At 36.5% G+C, this 21,949-nt stretch overlaps 3 protein-coding genes across 3 annotated transcripts in view; 1 reads left to right on the forward strand and 2 right to left on the reverse strand.

Moving 5' to 3' along the window:
- Positions 1–2,721, reverse strand: part of prdx4 (peroxiredoxin 4) — a 5,076-nt gene extending 2,355 nt beyond the window's left edge. The window contains exon 1 of the mRNA XM_015404648.1: positions 2,435–2,721. Within this exon, the coding sequence (XP_015260134.1) occupies positions 2,435–2,642 (208 nt within the window). The 5' untranslated portion in view covers positions 2,643–2,721. The remainder of the gene's footprint in view (positions 1–2,434) is intronic.
- A 2,239-nt stretch (positions 2,722–4,960) lies between these two features.
- On the reverse strand, positions 4,961–15,537 carry LOC107104610 (pyruvate dehydrogenase E1 component subunit alpha, mitochondrial-like). Its single transcript, XM_015404647.1, has 11 exons — positions 15,360–15,537; positions 14,086–14,154; positions 13,658–13,831; positions 13,310–13,436; positions 11,815–11,906; positions 11,612–11,704; positions 9,548–9,703; positions 8,824–8,895; positions 8,669–8,736; positions 7,929–8,037; positions 4,961–5,854 (listed from the first exon to the last, which is right to left on the reverse strand). Exons 1-11 carry the CDS (start codon positions 15,405–15,407, stop codon positions 5,690–5,692), a joined length of 1,173 nt encoding a protein of 390 aa, XP_015260133.1. The 5' UTR covers positions 15,408–15,537; the 3' UTR covers positions 4,961–5,689.
- Positions 15,538–18,530: 2,993 nt separating this feature from the next.
- On the forward strand, positions 18,531–21,263 carry LOC107104606 (ensconsin-like). The gene is made up of 4 exons (XM_015404642.1): positions 18,531–18,860; positions 20,438–20,530; positions 20,963–21,049; positions 21,127–21,263. Exons 1-4 carry the CDS (start codon positions 18,824–18,826, stop codon positions 21,237–21,239), a joined length of 330 nt encoding a protein of 109 aa, XP_015260128.1. The 5' UTR covers positions 18,531–18,823; the 3' UTR covers positions 21,240–21,263.
- Positions 21,264–21,949: the final 686 nt, after the last annotated feature.

Genomic DNA, 21,949 nt, shown 5'->3' on the forward strand with positions numbered 1-21,949 from the left:
ATAAAAATAAAAGGGAACATGTAAACAACACAGTACAACTTCAATTAAAGCAAACTTCTGTGAAACCAAAGTTTCCAACACTGATTGACAATTGATTTCCCAGGCTGTTGTGTAAATGCAACAGACAACAGGTGGAAATTATTGGCAATTAGAAAGACACACTCAATAAAGGATTAGTTCTGCAGGTGGGGACCACAGACCACTTCTCAGTGCCTATGCTTTCTAGCTGATGTTTCGGTCACTTTTTAAAATTAGTGGTGCTATCACACTCGTCGTACCATGAGGAAGACTATAAAAGCCACACAGGAGACTCAGGTAGTGCAACTCATCCAGGATGGCACATCAATGCGAGCTGTGGCAAAAAGATGTGCTCTGTCGGTCAGCATAGTGTCCAGAGGCTGGAGATGCCACCAGGAAACAAGCCAGTACACCAGGAGACATGGAGGAGGCCCTTAGGAGGGCAATAACCCAGCAGTAGGACTGCTACCTTGCAGGACAAGTGACATTTTCCAGCGAAAACCAGGATCGGTGAATTTGCAGTTGGCGCCCTGTGCTCTTAACACATGAAAGCATGTTCATATTGACCACATGTGACAGACGTGACAGAGTCTGGAGATGGCATGGAGAGCGATCTGCCTGCAACATCCTTCAGCATGACCAGTTTGGCAGTGGGTCAGTAATGGTGCGGGGTGGTACTTCTTTGGAAATTGGTAGCATCACTGCCATTAGGTAGCGAGATGAAATCCTCAGACCCCTTGTGAGCTGGTGCACTTGGCCCTGGGTTTCTCCTAATGCATCACAATGCTAGACCTCATGTGGCTGGAATGTGTCAGCAGTTCCTGCAAAATGAAGGCATTGAAGCTATAGACTGGCCCATCATTTTCCCTAACCTGAATCTAATTGAGCACATCATGTCTCTATCCATCCACCAATGTCACATTGCAGCACAGACTGTCCAGGAGTTGGTTGATGCTTTCGTCCAGGTGTGGGAGGAGATCACTCAGGAGACCATCCATCAACTCATCAGGAGCACAACCAGGAGTTGTAGGGAGGTTATAGGAACATGGAGGCCATACACAATACTGAGCCTAATTTTGACCTGTTTTAAAGACATTACATCAAAGCTGGATCAGTTTGTAGCGTTTCTCGAACTTTAATTTTGTGTGCAACTCCAAATCCAGGCCTCCATTGGTTAATAAGTTTGATTTCCATTGATGGTTTAGGTCAGATTTCGCTTTCAGCACATTTTAACTTTTAACAATGAGAATGTTTGATGAGAATATTTCATTCAGCCCAAGGATGATTGATGGTTCCCTTTATTTGTTTTTTCAAACAATGCATTTAAAATGCTCTTTTTTTCCATTCTGAACTTTCAAATCCTCCAACTTTAATAGGTTACCTGACTTCATCAGAGGGTATAAGGACCCTAATATTTCCTCCATAATATTTGGATTAAAGAGCAAAACCTGGTCAAATATCCATAAAACAACTATTAGGTTTGTAAACATATAAAGTTGAGTAAATATCTCAAATGAGCAACAAAATGAACATCCACTTAGCTTTAGTTTGACAAATAAAAAATAGAAAGCGGATAGGATTCAATATGAATTTGAAAACAATTCATTTGTCTTATTTCATGATAAATACCCTCTATCCAGGCATCTTTGTTGTTTTTAATATCCATCTGTTCTAATTTATTTTATTTTTTGATTGAACAAATAAAATCCAAGAGAGCAAAACAAATGGACAAACAAATGAAAAAATAGTTACAGTAACACTAATGTAATCCTACACCTTTCACTCCATTTCCTGTTCCTACCACTCAGACTGCAAGTATGGGTTCATGGTGTTTGACCTCTGTCTCCAATTACTCATGATCCTAATGAGTAGCATGCTGTCAGTCATTTCTAAAAGCAGACCAAGTTATACCTGTGGATTCATGGACCATATGGCAGAGATATACCGCAAAATGTCCCCACTGTGGGACAATAAAGGGATTTTTCTATTCTAAAAAGGAAAATAAGCAGAAGCACTTAGACCAAACACATCTGCCACACGCTGAAAGGCTTTAGATAAGACAAGCTGTTTTAAAAGGGTTTGTATTTTGTATAAATACACATATAAACATCTGTGAGTGAGCATGTGTTGTTGTCATCGCAGGGTCATGTGTCAGAACCACCCAATCAAGTTCACACACTGACGTGTCCTACAGAAGTGAATCCAACTGATGGGAAAATGTTTTTATTTCTGACCTGAAATCTAATTGGATTTTAAAATCTACCAGGAAATAAGTGTTTATAATGATAGATACCCAGGATGCATTTCTCTCCCTCACAGCAGCTGCTGTCATGTAGATGAATGCGCGCTTTCAGTCTGCAGATGTTTAATCACCGGTGGGTTTATAAATATAAAAAATTCAGGTGGAGGAACTCACTCTTGGCTTTGCTGAGGTGCAGGGAATGGTCGGACACTGGCACACGGAAAGCCTCTCCGGGATAGACGTGTCCTCCAGCGTAGTTGTGACACTGGGAGTTCTTCAGGTGAGCGCTTTCGTCTGCAGATGTAGCTGCGCTAAAAAGCAGCAGAGCTGCGCAGAATGCGCACAGCAGCTCCTTTGCACTTGGGCTCAGACCAGACTCCATTGTGTCGTCTCCCTGTGAGCACGTAGCTGGAAATCGACGTGTTTCAGACTTTCCGCTGGAATGAAGCGCTCTTCCTTATTTTCTTCTTCTTCTGTGTTTGGAAATTTGCTGAAGCTGAAGTCATCAATGCACTACCGCCACCTTCTGGTGCTAATTAAACACTAATAGATGATGGAAAATGTATGAGGTGACTCTTGTCACATTAATTTCCCTGCTTAATTTAAACAGTTTCTTTTTTCCACCATCATAATGACATGGGAGGACCAACTCTTTCATATTTAAAAATATGGTAGAAATAAATAGTATTAAAGAAATAAATAGGGTAAAAAAAAAATACAAAGGAAGAAAAAAACATACAAAATATTATCACATGCACATAAATAAATACTTAAAAAATAAGTAATAAATAAAAAAGTTAAAGATTATAACGTACAATAAATACGGTAATTATTAAAGGAGAATAAATGAAGAAGATAATTGAAAGAAATTTATACATTTGTCTCACTGTATAATTTAATTTCTACCTACATTTGTTTATTGTATTTTGGGGGGCAATTAATTTTATGCTTATTTATTTATTGAGCATTTATTTATTTATTTCTGTATTTATTTTTAAATATGACAGAGTTGGTCCTCCATAGTATGAAAGTAAAAGCAGATAATTGGTTTTGCAATAAATAAGATCTTAAAGGTTTACGTGTCTTCAGCCTGAAAAATCAAATACCTCTAAATTAAATCCAGTGCAAGCAACTGTCATTACCAACACATTTCCAATTTAAGGAATAAAATGGCTTAAAAGGTTTTAAACCAATCAAAAGAGTTGAACGGGTGCTTCTTTGCTGGAACATTTGTCTCACCATCAAGAGTACTTGATTATTTTCTATCTTAAATTTCAAATTGCAGTATACATTTCAAACCAATGAAATGCATAGTGAATGTAGTGATGGCATTTAAGCCTTCAGACATCACTTACCATACATCAGAGGTGATATGAAATGCTTCCTTTAAGGAAGAGTGTGAAAGGCTTTCCAGCCTCTGTATCTTTTTCCTATTAAGAGCAAACCAATCAGAAAAGAAACCCAAACCCTCATGTTAACGTTAGAGGGGCTGCAAAGATCCACAGCTCAGGTTAGTTATTATTTTGAGAAGCATGTTTTCAACATATCTAGCTGTTGTGGGAGATTGGCAAAACAAGCACCTTTGCTTAAAAAAAAAAAGCCAGCTGATCTGATCAAAAGGCAAAGATAAACATAGAAGGAAAACATTGTTTTAAATAAAATAAAGAAATTTGACCCTGAAATATTTATGAAAAACATAACTGTGGAGGTGTCATGCTGTGGGATCCTCTTAGGCAGGGGTACAGAAGCTGCTGTTTCCAACTCATGAGCAGAATAACACTGGAAGAAAACCCATTTGAAGATGCAAAATTCAACAACAGGATGTGTGTGGTGGAAGACAAATATGCTTTACTTGAAGCTTTGTAAATTTTATACTATCAGGAAATTTTAGATCAAGAGTTTACAGTCTTACCTCTTAATAATAAATACCGGTACTTAAAAAATAAGTAATAAATAAAAAAGTTTAAGATTATAACACAATAAATACGGTAATTATTAAAGGAGAATAAAGAAGCTAATTGAAACAAATTTATATTTTACCGAAAGCTTTGTTAATTTTCTTGTTATCAGGAAATTTTCAGATCAAGAGTTTACAGTTTTACCTCTCCAAATCCAAGTTTTCCACAAGCAATGTGGTATTTCACAAGCAATTGTAGCCACGTTCATAGGGATGCCTTGTATTCCAACACATCTTCATGAGGAGATTCTCTTCTTTATGTCTCATAAATAGCCCTCTTCTTCTAATCTAATATGTAATCTTTCTGGAAAAGAAAAGTTTAAGCAAAAAAAAAAAGCAATGTGACTATTGGTTCCAAAATGAGAAGCTCCATGCACAAGTCTTAAGATCAGTTTATTTTCAGGTGTTTTGATTTAATACTACCTAGTATAAACTTTTCAACAGGTAGGGAGATTCTGATTGCTTGTTTTAGGAAATAAATAGCAGATTATAAATCCACACCTTATACTCTAAGAACAGAAAAATAGGCAATAAAACATTTTACCTGAGCTTGTCTAAGACACCACATTCATTTTCCAGACATTAGATCCGTCAGGCACAGATACAGATATGAGAAAACTCTGCAATAATTTGATTAAATGGAAATATATCGTTTTAAATAGAAGTCCAGCAAAAAGAGGCAGGATAAAAAAAAGCAGTCCGAAGTTGATTTATTGAAAACAAAGGAAAAGAGTTCAAAGACATAGGTGTTTCAACATGGGGATTTTTATTAAATTGCACCTTAAAAAAATCACCAGAGCGTAACATCAAGATGGTAAATATGGAAAACAATATCCATCATTTAATGGGGAAAACCAAAATCCAAGTGCTTAACGCTAAAAAAAAATATTTAAATTTAGGAGGCCTAAGTTCAGCGTCATAGGTACTTCTTTGAAGTGTTAAATTGATAGATGGGAACTTCCAATAATTCATCAGGACTGGCAATTTAAACAGCATATACAGCTCAACAGTCACAATATTAATCAAAAATATAAATAAATTTATTTTATTGAGAATGTGGCAACAGTGTCAATAAAATGTATGAGATGACCTATCCTCTGTTTCTGTGTCATTTCATTTGTTTTAATTTCATATCAGAAATGGAGCACTACAAGTAACGAAACTGAGCTGCTAAGAAAAGGGCATAAAACTTACCACCAGTAAGTTAAAGTAATAGATTAAGTCCTGATGTCTGTAGCAGATTTTAAATGACGAGTGGAGTGTGTGTGGGGGGATGAAAATACTGAAAGTTGAACCCTTTAATGTCAGTTTAAGAACATATTTGCAATTTATGACCCTCATCTTTAAATGTGACAGTAATATAACGGTTAAAGCTCTGGGTGTGATGCACTCAGTTACGGTACATTATGTGAAGTGATCACATAGCTGTCTAAGAAGTCATTTTTTACAGCTGAACTGAGGCAATTTGAACATTAGCTTACAGACTTCAGTTTGGCCCACGGGTTGGTGCCGCGCACCTCAACCGGTGGATTGTTGGAAAAGATGTGGTTGCACAGCTCCTCCAGAGGGGGTTCAGGATCTGTAGTGGCAAACTGAGCTGCATCTTCGATTTCCTTTCTCACGTCCACATCGATCTCCTGTAGATGTAACGCAAGCAAATGGTTATGCTATAGAAGATCTATAAACAGCAGAATTATTTGCAGGGTGGATAAAGCGGCTTACAAAAATATTTCATTTAAGTTCAATTCTACTTTATTAATCCCAAAGGGAATATCAGTTTCAATTTCTATTTCCTATTAACCTTTTTATATCTACAACAGGCTTCTGTATATGTACTATCAAAAGCAGCAGATGAAGACAGAATAACAGTTTCCAAAAGGAAGAAAACAGAACCACTATAACACATGAATCAGTGTTTAATCTGAACCTTTCCCCTGGAGTTCTGAAGGGGTATTGGTTTGCCCGAGCATTTGAATATATAGCATAAACACCATCATGTTAATAATTTTCATAGCCTGTTTGTTATGTCCTGGATATGTCTAGTGATAATAAACTGAGGGTTTGTTAAAACCTCAAAGTTCTTGGCAAATGTCTTGCAAAAAAAAAAAAAAAAAGTATTTATTCTTAAAGTCTATTACAAACTTCATATGCTCACTGTGGTCATCTAGTGGTAAATAAACACACCTAAACATGTAAATACTGATCATTTCACCCTGAATGTGAGAAGTAGTAATAAAAGTAGGATGGAATAGCTTACAGTGCTTTTTTAACCAATTCTCACTAATTAAAACCTATTTGTGTGAAATCTGACCAAAAAGTCCTTCTGAACAGGCAAAAACTTCCTCTTTTCTCCACTGGTAGAATAATCCCAGAGTAGCAAACCACAGCAAAATAATTCTACAACAAAAACAACCACTGAGAAAAACAGAATGTCTGTTTTCCAGGTTCTGCAATTTTGTGAGCTAAGACTCGTGAAAAGTGTTTGTTTTATTTTGTCACCCAGACATTTAAAAACCTGAAAAACTTTCTTGTGAATGGTGGCTTTCTTTATTACCTCCGCCAAGGAGGCTCTGTTTTAAGTAGAGTTTTTGCTTGTGTTTTGCTTTGTGTCTGTGTACAGGATAACAGGAAAGGTCCTGAACTGACATTTTTACTCAGTCCACGGATCAATCCATTCACCTTTGGTGATGAGCCACATAATAATCCGGATGCAGGAATCTTTTTAAAGGACTCTTTAACATTATTTCCCACTAAACCACAAAGTGGCAGCAGTGACTATTGACAGCTTCAGCATCTGACTCAAAAAAGTCCAGAAGTATTATAAAGAAGAAAGAAAAGAAAAAAAAAAAAAACACACTCAGAAAGGGACCTGGACACTCTTTGCCATCAGTATCAGTATCAAGCAAACCTCTGCACTGGGAAAAAAAAAAATCGAAATGTAGATAAGTAATTTTATCATAAAATAAGTGCCTTTGTTCTTGGATTGAGGAGGTAAAAGAGACATTTTGCCAATGAACAAGACTATTTACACCTAAAATAAGAAAACACAACTGCATTGTCTTATTTCAAGTGCATATTATCTAATGATCTTATTTTAAGAGTAAAAATATTCCATTGGCAATCTCATTTACCTAGTTAAATTAAGTATAAATACACTTAATTTAAGACATTTTTACTTGCTTCTAGGTCGTTTTTCAAGTGTGAGGCTTTTACCAAACAGCTGGATTTATATAATCATGCCTGGAAGCTATATTCTCTATGTATTTGGGTCTTTACAAACACAAGAATCATGATTGGCTAACACCAAACTTTGGTAGGAGAGCACAATCAGCTCAGAGGGTTCTGCTGAATGTCCGATCTTTCCCCTGAACAGATCCGATTGGAGTGGAACTAAACCTAAGTGCTGCAAATTATCAGTCATAATCCTAACCTGGCAAACTAGATATTAAATTAAACACAGATGGGCATTGCCTATTCAGCTAGATTTTACATAAAGGCATCAGCGTAAAAGGTGCCACGTAGAAATGCACCACGTGACAGCAGGCCTAAGACAAAATATTATTACCATTTGTGGCTGTATTGTGAAACAGTTTAAAGGCTGTTAATACATCTTTAAGGCACTTTGTCATACTGAAGATTAAAAGAGTCTCTGTTATAGTTTTTCATTTAGGCTAACAGTGTCCTCCTTTACAGGGCAGAAGTATTTGTTACCTTGAGCTCCTCCACGCTTGCCATGTTGTTGCTGAGAAGGCGATCCTTCAGCAGGGAGATAGGGTCGCTCTTACTGCGAACCTCCTGGATCTCTTCACGCGTCCGGTAGCTAAAAGAGCAGATTGGTGGAGGGATGTTGCAGGGGTTGAATACAATAATCACAATTTTACACTATGCAAGGAGTGTCGGAGGTTGGTCCTCGAGGGCTGCTATTCTGCAGGTTGTAGAACTTTCCCAGCTTTAACACCTGAATTAGATATACAGCTCAACAAAAACAGGTCACAAACCATTAATTTGAATCTGGTAAACATCTAAAACGTTAAGGACACTGGCCCTTGAGGACTGACCTTAGACACCCAAGAAAATATAAGGATCTGAAAAAAACAATTTTCTGCAACATTTACAGCTTTTGGGTCGTGTTTGGACTTATTGTGAAGGATTTGCAATTTCTGCGTTCAAATGTTGCAGGATACAAATTAGAATTAAGAAAAATCCTATCTTTGATTGTCTGTTATCCTGTAAAGGTTAATAAGCAAAAGCCAATAGCAGGATGAGTTTTTTCAGTTTATCCCTGGGCTGTCAGAGCATTGAAAGGGCACTACTGAGGGAGAGACAATATATGAAGACTACTGCAGGAACAAAAGTAAGAAGCAAGGGGCAGCAGCACAGAGAACATGACAATTAACATTTTCAATTTAGTAACAAGAGACCAAAACAGTGGAGATGTTGTGATCACATACCTGACACCAGGGTCACTCATACTGTGTCCATGGTAACGGTATGTCTGTAGTTCCATGAGAATTGGACCCTGTTTAATGGTAGAAAGAGAACCCATTAGGAATGAAAAAAAGATGTAGATGTAAAATTTCAATCCAAGCATTTCATCAAGACCAACCTTCCCAGACCGGCAGTGCTCAGCTGCAAATCTGGTTGCTTCACGAACACACAGAATGTCCATCCCATCAACCTAGTAACAAAATAAAGAAGTCATTTCAATAAAGAGTTATGGGCTGTTTAAAACGATAGTCTGTATTTCCTGTATTTCCTGCAACAAACTGCCATAACAGGATAGAGAAAAATCAGATGCCCAAGTTTACACAGCAGAAATCGAAATCTAAAGTAATTTTTTCTTAAAATAAGTACATTTATTTTTGAATTGAGGAGGTAAGGCAGACACTTTGCCAATGGAACAAGATAATTTATATTTAAACTAAGAAAAAAATGCATTGTCATACATACACACACATATATATATATATATATATATATATATATATACACACATATATTTATATATATATTTTTTTTCTTTTTTTTTACAATTTTGGTATAATTGCTACACAAGGTGGGTTGCTCTTTCAGCTACGGACACTTTTTAGAGTCTCTAAACTCCGGTTAGCAATTAATCGATTATTAAATTAGTTGATGATTATTTCAACAATCGATTATTCATGATTGTTTCAGCTCTAGAAAACAGACTTAATTTAAGACATTTTAATTTATTTCTAGATCGTTTTTGCAACTTTTTAATCGTATCTAAAAGAACTACTCCAAGTGATGTGCTAATGCATATTACACAATGCATATTGGATTAAAGGAGGCATGTCAAAATCTTTTACCCTGAGACCAGGAATAAATTCTCCCCTCTTGAAGTAGTCGGTGCTGGCTGCAGCTCGCTCCACTGACGTTCCCATGCCGTACCTGTTGTTCTCACAGATGAAGATAACAGGCAACTTCCAAAGAGCCGCCATGTTGTAGGTTTCAAAAATCTGACCCTGTAACACACAAGCAAATGATCAAATATGAAATTCTATGTTTTGGCAGATTTTGATAGCATGATTAGCTTATGGAGCTGAGAGTAAATAAAGTAAGTAAAGGTTCATTTATATGGCACCTTTCACAGACAACGGGTTTGCAAAGTGCTTTACAAATGTGTAGAATTAAAAGATAAAACTGTATAAAACATTATAATAAAATATTCATAATAAAAAGCTGACAAACAGAATTTGTTTAAAAAGCTTTGTGAAAAAGATAAGTTAAGAAGGGGCGATCTCTTCTAGTCTTGAAACGGTTAAAAGAGATCATGAGAAGTTCTTATCTAATGACCTCAACCTTCAAGAAGGGATAAAAAGACACAACAGAGCTCTAATGTCAGAGGACGGCCGACCATGGAGAGCTTTAAAAGTCAGCACCAAGATTTTAACATTGAGAAGAACAAAAACCAGTAAATCTAAGAAAATCTTCAATTACAATAACATAGTTAGAATTACATTTATTTATTATAAAATCATCACTCTCATATCAATGCACAAAAGCCAATAACATTGAGTAAAATGTACATTATAAAGTCACAACTTTTGCGGCCATCAATCAGCTGCTGCAGATTTCTATTAAGTGGTTATTAGGTTCCTGCCTGGTTTACCGAGAGGCTTTAAATGAAATCCCAAAATGCCCAATGGGATTTAGTTTGATGATTTCAGAAGATTTCGAGGCTCAATGTCAATCAACTTCATTAAGTCATAAAAATATACAAAATAAAAATTGGCTTTCATGTTTTCTTAGGATCACCATAAGGTTAAAATGTCCAATTTGACCATTTGGCTCAAAGAAGTCAATCCAGTCTTTTATTTCAAGTGTGTTGGACTGAGCCAACCTGAAACAGGTAGGAGGTCTGAAGTTTGACAGATCTGGGAGTTCTTCTGTCTTTATTATTCCATCCAATGCACGGTTATCAGTCCCACTCAAATAGAGCCATGTGATACTACTACTACTGCCTTCATACACACCTGTCCCTATAGGAACCTGCTAATTCTGGTCTACCTTGAAGGAGCCCATTTTAAAGCAGGGGCAGTTTGATTAATCAGGAAGCTCTCAGTCCCTGACAGATTTCACATAAAGAAACTTAGATTTTTCATCTGATGATTAGTAAGAGCCCAGAAATCACCAATTGTCTGAGGATGATCATCTGGGGCTTGTCCCTGACCTTGGCAAAAAGCTGCTTACTTATAACAGTTTATTGATGTTGAGGTGTGTCCAAAAGTTCCAAATCTTTAATTGTCTCTTCCCATATCTAAGTTTCCTTTTACAGACTTTCCTATAGCTCTGTTAAATTTATCTATTCAAAAAGTATAGTTTTAAACTGGGAATACTAGTTACAGGCAATCATGAGCATGAAAAACAAGGAAACCTATAGAATCTTAATTGTTAACATACAAAAATTAATGTATGTATGTATTTGAGCCTTTATGCATATTATGCATATTTTTATCCTGTGTGAAATTTTGAGGCTCAACCTCAACAAGAACGAGCTTAACTGTTTCTTGTTTGATCAAATCATTGATGTTGTATTTCAAACTATTCTCATAACCGAAAATAAAGCAACAGTCCAGAATTAAAGACTGCTTTATACATGATTATATGTTATCTGTCAGAAAAAAATGTAGCGCTGTTTACCAAAGTGCAATTAGCCATTTATTAATCTTTAAAACTATTGAAAAATTGCTACAGAAACAATAGCCAGAGCTCATATCTGTAGTTATTTTGTGCTGATTCTGGCTCCAATTCTCTGGAAATTGGTAGAACAAGTTAATGTTCCTGAATCCTGGGTATTGGAGATAAGCAGTATCGGCTGATCAACGTTGTGAAAATTCTAAACAAATAAATGGCAGCGATCTGTGTCTTACCTGGTTGGCAGCGCCATCACCATACAAACAGACACACAGCTCGTCAGATCCCTTATATTTGCAGGCTAGTGCCACGCCAGCACCCAGAGGAACCTTTAAAGAAGACACAGATACATGTATAGGTTTAGGTCTGATTACATTATTAAGAGAGAATATTTTAGTTCAGCAATGAGGCGTTACACAGAAAGACTTCTGCAACCTACCTGAGCCCCGACGATCCCATTTCCACCATAGAAATTTTTACAATACATATGCATAGAGCCTCCCTTGCCCTTTGCAATACCACCTCTTCTGCCTGTATAAAAAACAAGGAGAGAGAAATTGATGTCAAACATAGAAGAGTTTGAGGTTTTTTAATCAACAAATGGATTCATCACAGACAAACCAGGGTTAACCTTTAACCTGGGCTGACCTTCAGGCTATGGCAGCATGTGCAGCCATCAATGCCATAGATAATTATTACCCAACTCTGGAGCGTGGCATGCCACAGAGATATTAAACTCTGTCTTGTTTTTTTTCATCTATTCCGTCTGCTCTACAGAAAGTATGATTCCTCGCCGTCGAAGCAGCTCCAGCTTTTACCGACAATCAAACTGTGAAATAAATCTTCTCCCGTGTAAATTATGCGCAACTGAGTCCTATGTGCTCTTTCAAACCGAAATTAAAAAATATTAAAACTTTAAATTTTCTAAGTAAGCATTTATAATAGAAGCTGAAATGATCTACTTTTACCCTTCTGTATGGCTTCATTCCCACTGCAGGCTAATAGGGCCCACATCTGATGTAAAGGCTCAGATCTGGGATATATTTAAATTTTTTAAGTCATATTTGAGCCACTTTTATTTGTGGTCCTGGATGTGACTCCAGTGGGAACTACCAAGGTGGATTAGATGCAACTTTGACGCCACTTTCCATCACATTCATCACAACTTTGCGCCACCCAACAGGAAACAGCAGCAGTTAGCAAAATAGACGAGAGCTGAGAAAGTATTGAAAAATGGAGAGGGAGACAGCGAGGCCAGCTTATAAACAGAGATTACACCTCATTTAAGCCTAATTGAAAGGCTCATAGGAACCATTTGGATGTGGAACAGTTCGTTTAGATACATTTTCATACAACCCTTCAAACAGAAGATTTTAAAATGCCATGGTTTACAAGCACGTGTCTATCTGTCCAATGTTGAAGCCCAAAACATTGGGTGGCATCAAGTCTTCCACTTTTAGAGTTGGGAGGAGAGCTGCTGGCTAAATGAGTAAAATATGTTAAGGTTCTGAATAAAAGTCCCCGTAAAACTGATAAAATTCCTGCCCCACCATCGCTTACTGTGTTTGCATCCAGTCTGTTTTGCTAAATTTGCAGATTTCAATAAGATGTAACAATAAAGGGGTTTACTCTCCTTTTATCTATGCTCTTCCCACACAACAATAAATGGCTTCTATTGTTCACTTAAACTATAACATCTATTCCTCTGTGTTTAATGTTAAGCTGCGTGTCAACATTTTTTATTGTTCTTATGCAGGTCAGTTTGGTGCTAAATCAGTTCACACTGAAGTCAGGTACAGGCTACATTTTAAACCTAATTGGAGCAACCACAAAAAATAATTTGGATTTGTGCATTAAGAACATAGAATACAGGTCTAGATCTGCAAGGGAAATTAATCAATCATAAGATGAATTAGCTGGCACTGTGGGCTCACCAGTGAGTTCAGCCATGATCTCCTTGACAGTCCCCCCCCTTGTTAAAGTGTAGCCGTGTGCACGGTACGCTGTGATCAGGTGGTCTGTTGGCTTAATCGATGCTTCGATCCCTACAGCACAAGCTTCCTGCAAAGGAAAAAAAAAACAATAAAAAAAAAAAAAAAAAAAAAAGACGCATTTCACATTTATAAATGTTCTGAAAAAAAATAGCCTTTATTTTATGCATTGCTCTCCTTAAAGATCTGTTTCCCTCTCAAGGTCTTCCATTTTAAAGTTATAACCTAAAACATTCCTGAATTAACAGTGATTCTGTATTCTGCTCTGTATGGTCTAAAGTATATTCTCACCTGGCCATCATACAAGTGACAGAACCCTCTAATGATCTTCTGCTTGTAAAGCTGATCTGCCTTCAGCTCCATCCGCCTCATAGTCTGCATGGTGCGGTAGTACTGCAGCCCCTCATCCCGGGTCATAACCACCTCAGTGGCGGGGGCCTCGTCCAGCTTGAAGACGTCACTTTTCTTCAGACAAGTGAAAAAAAAAGGACGTATAAAGTTAGCAACTTGAATCTGTGTTCAACAATTTAATAGAATTTGATTTTGTGTAGTGAATTACGCAAGCGGTACTCTTGTTCTTATATCGATTTTTGATACAGTTTTAAATGTTTTGCCCTACTGGTGAAATTTTATGTTAATTAATCTGTAGGAGAGGATCTTAAAATCTTATTATTCCCCTTTTCCACGCTTCAAGATCCACTGATGTGTTTAAATCTTACCTTTATTTCAAAGGTAGCCTGGGAGGTGAAGTCAGCATAGTTTCGTGCCGACACAACCGCTGCAGCTCCCTGTCAAAGGCGGAGGAAAAGCAACAGCATTAAAGGTTTCATTACTAGCAAGAGTTTCACAACATCTGTCAACCAATAGAGACCATTTCATTATAAAGTGAGTCACAGATGCTAATGTGTTTCCACCTCCCACCCCTAACTTATCTAATATTATTCGTTGTTGTTTTTTTTTTGTTTTTTTTTTTGGGTGCCAACAGCATAACTACGTTTCATTGTTAATGTTACACTGACAAACTGATACCTTATTTTACCTGAACAAGATCATTTTTTTTCTTTTATCCACCAAATAATCTGTAGGTTAATCATTCAAGTGTGTATACGCCAAAATGGAAAGGTTTTGGTATGTATTTTTCCTTCAAAAGATAGATTTCTATTTAATTTCAGAATGTTATTAGAATGTTTGAAAGGGCATGCTTAGACAATAATAACAGCTATATCTTAGGTCCCCATTGTAAAATGGGGACCTAAGATATAATTTTGACTGAATAACACAGCTATTACAGGTCTACTACAACCATTGCTTGTTTTTTTAATTATTCATAGCATTATCTACTTAACTTCTTATTAAGATATTATTAATCAACTTCAATCATAGCTTTTAGCAGCTTTCAATCTATTCTGAAATAAAAGATAACTTGCTTAGGAAATACTACAGCTGTCTTAACTTTAACCTACGTAGTAGATATTAATGTAATTTAACATTTCTTGGTGAAATCTTTACCAACATACCTACTGACACCACTATTTTAGATGAGGAATATCACAGTTTCTACACAAACACGTTTTATGTTACTGTCAAAATGCAAAAAATGTGAAGATTTGTGTTAATATTACATGTTTTATAACCCTGTAACTTCTATTATGCACTTCAAAGCATACCGACTTGTTTTGAAACAAGCTAGCTTTGAAACTTTGCCTTTTACAACAACATCTGGGTTCGGGTAATCAGATTTACAATGTCAATGTACGTTTAACTAAATAATTGAGTTTCTGCAGGTCAAAGGGCTAAAAAAAAATGTGAATTATAGTGGATATGTTTGCAGGAGTTAGCTTTGTTAGCGCGACCTGCTATCAGCCGGCCGGGCTCACAAGGTCAGAAAACAGCTGACAGGTTGTTAGGGATAAACAAACACGGTTTCATGGTTAGGTAGGTTAACTAAATGCGAGCTAAGACACGCCTTGGTTTGATAAAAAGTTTCACTTACATTTCTCTGAGCGCAGGCCCTTAGTACGGTGGAAATATTGGTCAGCATCTTTCCCTCCAGCAAGGTACAACACGTACCCGTCCTTCTACCCAGCCACTGATTTGTCCTTCCGGGTCCGATGGCGCCTCCTCTTCTTCTTTGCACTTGAATACCGACAGCTAAACCGGTGCTGCCGCGAGCGGATGGACTTGACAACTGTAACACTTCTTCTTCTTGTTGTTGACATTTTTACGGCGGTTGGGAAAAACGTTAGGTGAGCATTACCGCCACCAACTGGTAAGGAGTGTGGACCACATGACAAAAGAAAAAAAAACAACAACAATAAAAAACTATATCCTGTTATACAATTTAATCTGTTTCAAAAACTCAAACATAACCTGATTCCTAATTCCTTTTTTCAGTAAATCAACAATGTCAAGTTTCATTTTCATATGACTAAGTTTCCTAATTAACTTGTTTCTCTGAATCAAATATTTCCTACAAATCAAAATAACATGTTCCACTCTCTCATCTCCCCTACAGTCACATTTCCCTGTCAGATGTTTCCCTATTAAAAATAATGACTTGTTCAATCCTGGGTGTCCTATTCTAAGTCGTGAAGTAATTATCTCTTCTCTTCTGTTCCTTTCTGTTCTTCTCATTTGTCCAATTCTCTTTTGGATTTTATAGAAACACCTTCCTTTCTTTCTTCTTCGCATAACTATTGCCACCTCTCTTTTTATATGTAACACTGAACCACAGATATAAATTAAAACCACTTATATATATATATATATATATATATATATATATAAATTGAAATAAGGACAAAACAGGAAAAAAATATTTTTTTTAGTATTAAATACTTATAGGTTTTAGAGACAATTCTGGAAAAAAATTGAAATAAAAAACAAAGTACATAGAAATGTAGTATAGCATTAAATTTATAAACAGGAGCTGAGTGCGCCTATAAAATAAGCAGGTGGTCTACTCCATACTTAGTTGAGGGGCTTAATATATGAATTTGAACTTTATACTAACATATAAACCGACCATGCCACTCATCCATCCAATCAGTCACCATCCCATTGAAAAAAAATTGATTATTTATTAGATTTTTATTTTTGCTCTACGGCCTGTATTAACTGAAGAATTCAATGAAGTGAACAAAAAATAAAACAAGAATAGTACAAGAATTAACTTTGACTGTATATGATTAGTATTAAAAACACCTTTAGTGACTAGTTGCTTGAAGTTTATGTTGTTTCACTTTTACCATCCTTTAGGTTTCTGGCTGGTGATATTGCACCATGAAGAAAAGTGGGTCGCTTCCCCTTAACTATTTCCACATGTCTTTATGTTACAGTTTGAAAGAGTGAAACGGAATCAGTAAGAAAGTTATTTCTGTGATGAGAAAAAAAAAGAGAAAAAAAAGATTATTGCGATCAGATAACATAGATTAAACCCATGCCAATCCATGCTTAAAGCATGTTGACTGAATGTCCTTGATTTCATTCTTTCATATGTATGAGGATATATTACAAAAACAACATCAGAGCTATTCATCATTTAGTACTGATGTGACACATTTTCTTTGTTTTGTTGACTGGGCCTTTTATAACAGTGTTTTAATCACCTCTTAAGCCTTCTGAAGTAAACACAAACTCTTGAATGTCCTTTGCTTATTGCACTAGCCATGTTTGAATATTTTTCATTCCACACTTTCCTTCCACCACATCTTTTTTTCATAGAAGCAGCTGTTTGTGAATGACAAGAATTTAAAAATGATATTTAGTGGCTAATGATGCGTTCAGACTGCACGCGCTAGAGGCAGCAGAAGCTACTTTTTTACCCACTTATAAGAGCAGATATAGCAAAGCCGCTCTCTGCCATTGAATGCAGGAGCAGCAGAAGACGCATCTGGACACACTTTACTGGACACACTTCATGAGCATCAAAGATGACACATGTCTGACCTTATTGTGTACAAGCATGAAAGCATGAAGCATCAGGCGCTTTTTTGCTGCTTCCAATGCTTGCGGTCTAAACCTGGCATTACTGTTCTTATAGATAGTGTGAACTGAACAATTACCTTTCAGCATTATTTACCCAAATAATGGGCCAGAACATTTTGTGATGGATCTTTTTTATGTACCTTATTTGTTATTGTACTTATTTTTTCATTATTATTTTAGGTTTACTCTATTTGATGAGCTTGACTGGCTATATAATCATATTAGGGCTGGGTTGTATGGCCAAAAAAAAAATCTTAGTTTTGAGTGCTCCAATCAATTATTTTCTCCCTTAAATTTCATAATAAAAACATCAAAATTACAGATTACTGTCAAAAATTAGGCTTTATTTATATCATTCCCTATGGTCACCTTGAGGGTAAACAGTGAAAATATAGCACTAAATGTTTGCAGCTAGTGGTATTACACAGTGACCTAGTTTATGATGAATATGCATCTATGACCAAACACTGATCAACTAATATAACTCTGATCTATGGAAGCCCAAAAAGTGCATTGGTGGGGAAAAAAATCCACATCTGCCAAACATTACATCTTCATAAACAGAAAATTTAATTAATCAATTAAATTAATGAATTGCCAAGCTCTAAATTATATTGAATAAATGATAATATGAGTTCTGATTAGACTCATTTTGAAAAATCAAAATACATTACACGGACAGGGCCTTTCTTGACAACAAGGCCTTGGACATCATGTCTTGATTTCACTTTGGGGATTAACAAAGTATAATTGAATTAAATTGAAAATAAAATATAAGAAATTGAAGATGCTTTACATATTACCAAAATTTTACAATTTTTAAGGGATGTAATGTTATGAACTTGAAAATCATGTTTTCATCAAAAGCAGGTAGGATATCATAATTTTGGGGAGAAAAGGATTGAAAACATGTTGGTTAGTTGATTTATTAATACACAAACAAACAGACTTCTGACCTAATTAATGAGAATATATAATATATATCTAAAATATATAAATATATTTTTATTTTTCAGTCATATGTATGTGTATTAATTAATCATACATACATACAGTACATACACCCCCCCACACACACATTTATATATATATATATATATTTATATATATATATGTATGACGGCTGTCATTGCGTAATCATTGGTGTTTTGTCGGAGGATAAGCCGCGTGCTGAGCTCTACGTGACCAGAGCGCGCTCACGCTGCGACGCTTGGCCGGCTGCTCCTGACCGCATGAGCTCCATCATCCAGCCGCATCGATCTCATCATCCACGTCCTCTCAGCCTTTCCTAACGACCTTCAGCCTCTTTAGCTCAACGCTTTTCTTTGTCTCTTCCCCCTCTTTGATGATCTGCTGCTGTTTGGGAGGAAAAACGGGGACCAGCATCAGCATCACTGCGGACCCATCTGCTGGGACAACAGCTAATTCTTTCCTTTCTTTGTTATCTGGCTCGCATCGCATCTAAGGTCCATGGCGAAAACCAACGCGTCATCCAACGCAGTGACAGGTAGGCTTCACCCAGGGTTTGTTTTCGGGCAGGTTTGAAGCGGAGCTGTTGTGTTTATTCCGGGATTAAAAGCAGACTCAAGCATGACGCAACGGATTTCCACCGCTACCCTGTGTGATGTCTGCATTTCTCCGTTTTTCATTTGTTGTATCTGTTGTTTTTTTTTTTTTATCAAATCTTCATGTTTTTTCTATCAAAAACTTAAGTAGCTTATAAACACTTTTAAAGAAAACTGACCCTTCTTTGTGTGTTTTCTTTGTTTTCCCTTTGAAAGCCCAGACAATCAAAACAGCAGATCAATAGAAACTATGCCTCACTTCAAAATGCATTGCTTTCTATAAACATTTAATGTTTTTTTTATTATTATTTTATTTACAAGCTGGGATGAAGATTAACCTTTCACTTTTTTATGTCAATTTCCGCACCCTCCCCACCCTGAAAGAGGGCATTTCCCTGCAGGCCAGTGATCAAATTAGATTTAATGAGGAGAGATCAGCCCTTTTCAGTGTTCACTGCTTCTGCAAGAATAAAGGCAACTAAAAAGAAACAGTATTGCAGCCATGATTTAGGGTCTGTAGGAGTTTGCATTTATGAACAAATGAGGATGTGGGGGAGGCCATTCCCTCATAGTCCTCCAATTAGAGGCACCAGTGCCTTAAAAATGTAATGGCTTCTCTAAAACCACCTGATTCATTATCTAATGGCTCTTTTCATGCTCTGTGAAGACATCATTAAACTCTGGCTTTGGGAAGAGTGATAAATGTTTTAATCATTCAATTCAACCAGTGGAGTCGTTTGTGATCAGCTCTGGCTAAAGCAAAGTTAAAGCAGAATCTGGTCAGTGTTAGTTAGGTGACAGATATTACCCCTGACTGTAAACCTATTCATTACCATTTTATGCAGCAATGTACGTATTAATTTTGCGAATTTGTGGTTTTAAATCTTTTTTTAATGGCATTTCACTCTGTTGTTATCAGGAAGACTTAATAAGATTCAGCTTATCCTGCTTAACTGATTGTCAGTTAAGAGAACATCCATATCTAGTATACTTATTAGTTAGAAAAAAATATTTTTGATGGAAAAAATCAGCAAAATTTTAATTGCGGTGCATTAGATTTCAACAGTATGACAATTCTGATTTTAAAAAATCTTATAGGACAAAAAATGTACATTTTATCATGTTCTTGATCCAGGGACCACATTTAGGCCTGCTGACTGGCAGTCCACAGCAACAGTAAAGACATCACTAAAATACTTTCATTTACACCACAACAAAATGTCTTTAAACTACTGAAACGGTTTAATAAAACTTATTATAATAAAATTTATCATAATGTTTTATTTAATCACACATTTTATCACTTGTCTTTGTCATGTTACAGGTTTATTTCAGCGCATTTTATGAGACAGATATTTCCTCCATCAGCTTCCCCTAAACGTTGGCTAACAGTCATCATCCACCCAGCTTGCAATTACACTTCTAGAGCATATCCTCTCCCTGCACTTTATTGTTAATGCAAAAAAAAAAAAAACCCGACAAAAACATGTTTTGTGTGGCTCCTTGCATTGTGCATTAGGTGAAAAGATGGCCCCACCATCCATTTCTCTGCTTCCTGAGAAGAAATCTCCAACAAATGGTGACAGCTCTCCTGTACGAACTGGAAGAACAAGTGAGTAATCATCTCTCTCATTATATTCAGTCACATTAATCCCATATGCCGGCCACATGATATCATCTGGATGAAAAAGCATAATGATTGGGAATACTATTTCATTTTGAGAAGGTTTCTGGAAACTTTATCTGCAGGCTTTATTAGCCTGAGTTCAGTGTTAACAGAGGAGATGGTTACAGCTCAGCAACGCTAACAAGAAGCGAGAGTCAGCATATGTGAAATGATGAGCACATCTCTCCGGCCTTGTGTTGCACCTCCTGCCTGGCATAAGGCATTCTGCAGCATGATGCATTTAATGCAGATGAGCCAGAGTAAAATGTTTTGTTTTTTTCCCCTGCTGGTAGAAAATGAGTGCTACAGCTCAGTGTTCGCCTTCTCAGGACAATCCAAGAATGTATTTTAACCTCCAGGGGGTTATTTTGATTCCAGCTCCATCAAACGCAGAGAAGAAGCCACACATGAATGGACATGCCTCCCCTTCACATCTAACTAGTAACAATCATGGAGGGAAACAAAGTGGGTATTCCTCCCTAACAATCACATCCCTACTTCAGTTCTGCCTACTTTTCCTAACATCAACACTAATCTTTCAGGTCAGGAGGGCTACATGAAAACTGATGACAGGATGCGTTTAGCCAAAGAGAGACGCGAGGAGAGGGAGAGAAGTCTGGGTAGGTGGATGCCCTGTCAGAGTTTTCCTTTTTAAAGTTTGTCTGTGATGTAATCTCCATAGCTGTTAATGGAGTATATGGGGACTCTTCTGGTCTGTTGAAGATTCATTTAGAGTTCACTGGGTTTCTGATATGATGAGCTGAGTCATGGCTGAGAGTCTGAGAACAACTAAACGGTCTACAAAAGTAGGTCTTTCACTAGGAGATAATCCTGCTGCTCCAGTGGTTGCCCCATGGCGACAAGGATTTATATCTTGGTGATTTAATCTAGAGCCAAGGTAGACATGCAAATTCAAACTCTGTATAGTTCATAAGTGCAAGCTAGAGTAGACCTAAAAAGCTTTACATCTCTGCAAATAAGCCAGGTGTTTTTGAGGAAATAAGTCATTTTAAACCTCTAAAGTTAGAAAGATACTAAACATTTCAACTGAAAAGCAAATAATTTAGTCTGAATGCAACAGCTTGTCCTCTAATCCTGGCCGATGTTTGTCTAAGTTTTAGAAAACCTTTATGTTAACATCTTCTCCAGAGAGGCCACTGGTTTTTTGTAAGAGTTACACTGCAAAAACTATCTAGAAATAAGTCAAAATTAAATAAAGTCTATTTACGCTTAATTTGAGCAGGTAAATAAGATGGTGAGTATTTTTACTCTTAGAATAAGATAATTAGATAATATGCTCTTGAAATAAGACAATTCAATTGTTTTTTTTTTTTTATTTTAAATGTAAATTGTCTTGTTCCATTG

The sequence above is a fragment of the Cyprinodon variegatus genome, unplaced genomic scaffold, assembly GCF_000732505.1.
Source record: "Cyprinodon variegatus isolate N-32 unplaced genomic scaffold, C_variegatus-1.0 Scaffold1816, whole genome shotgun sequence".
NCBI lineage: Eukaryota > Metazoa > Chordata > Actinopteri > Cyprinodontiformes > Cyprinodontidae > Cyprinodon > Cyprinodon variegatus.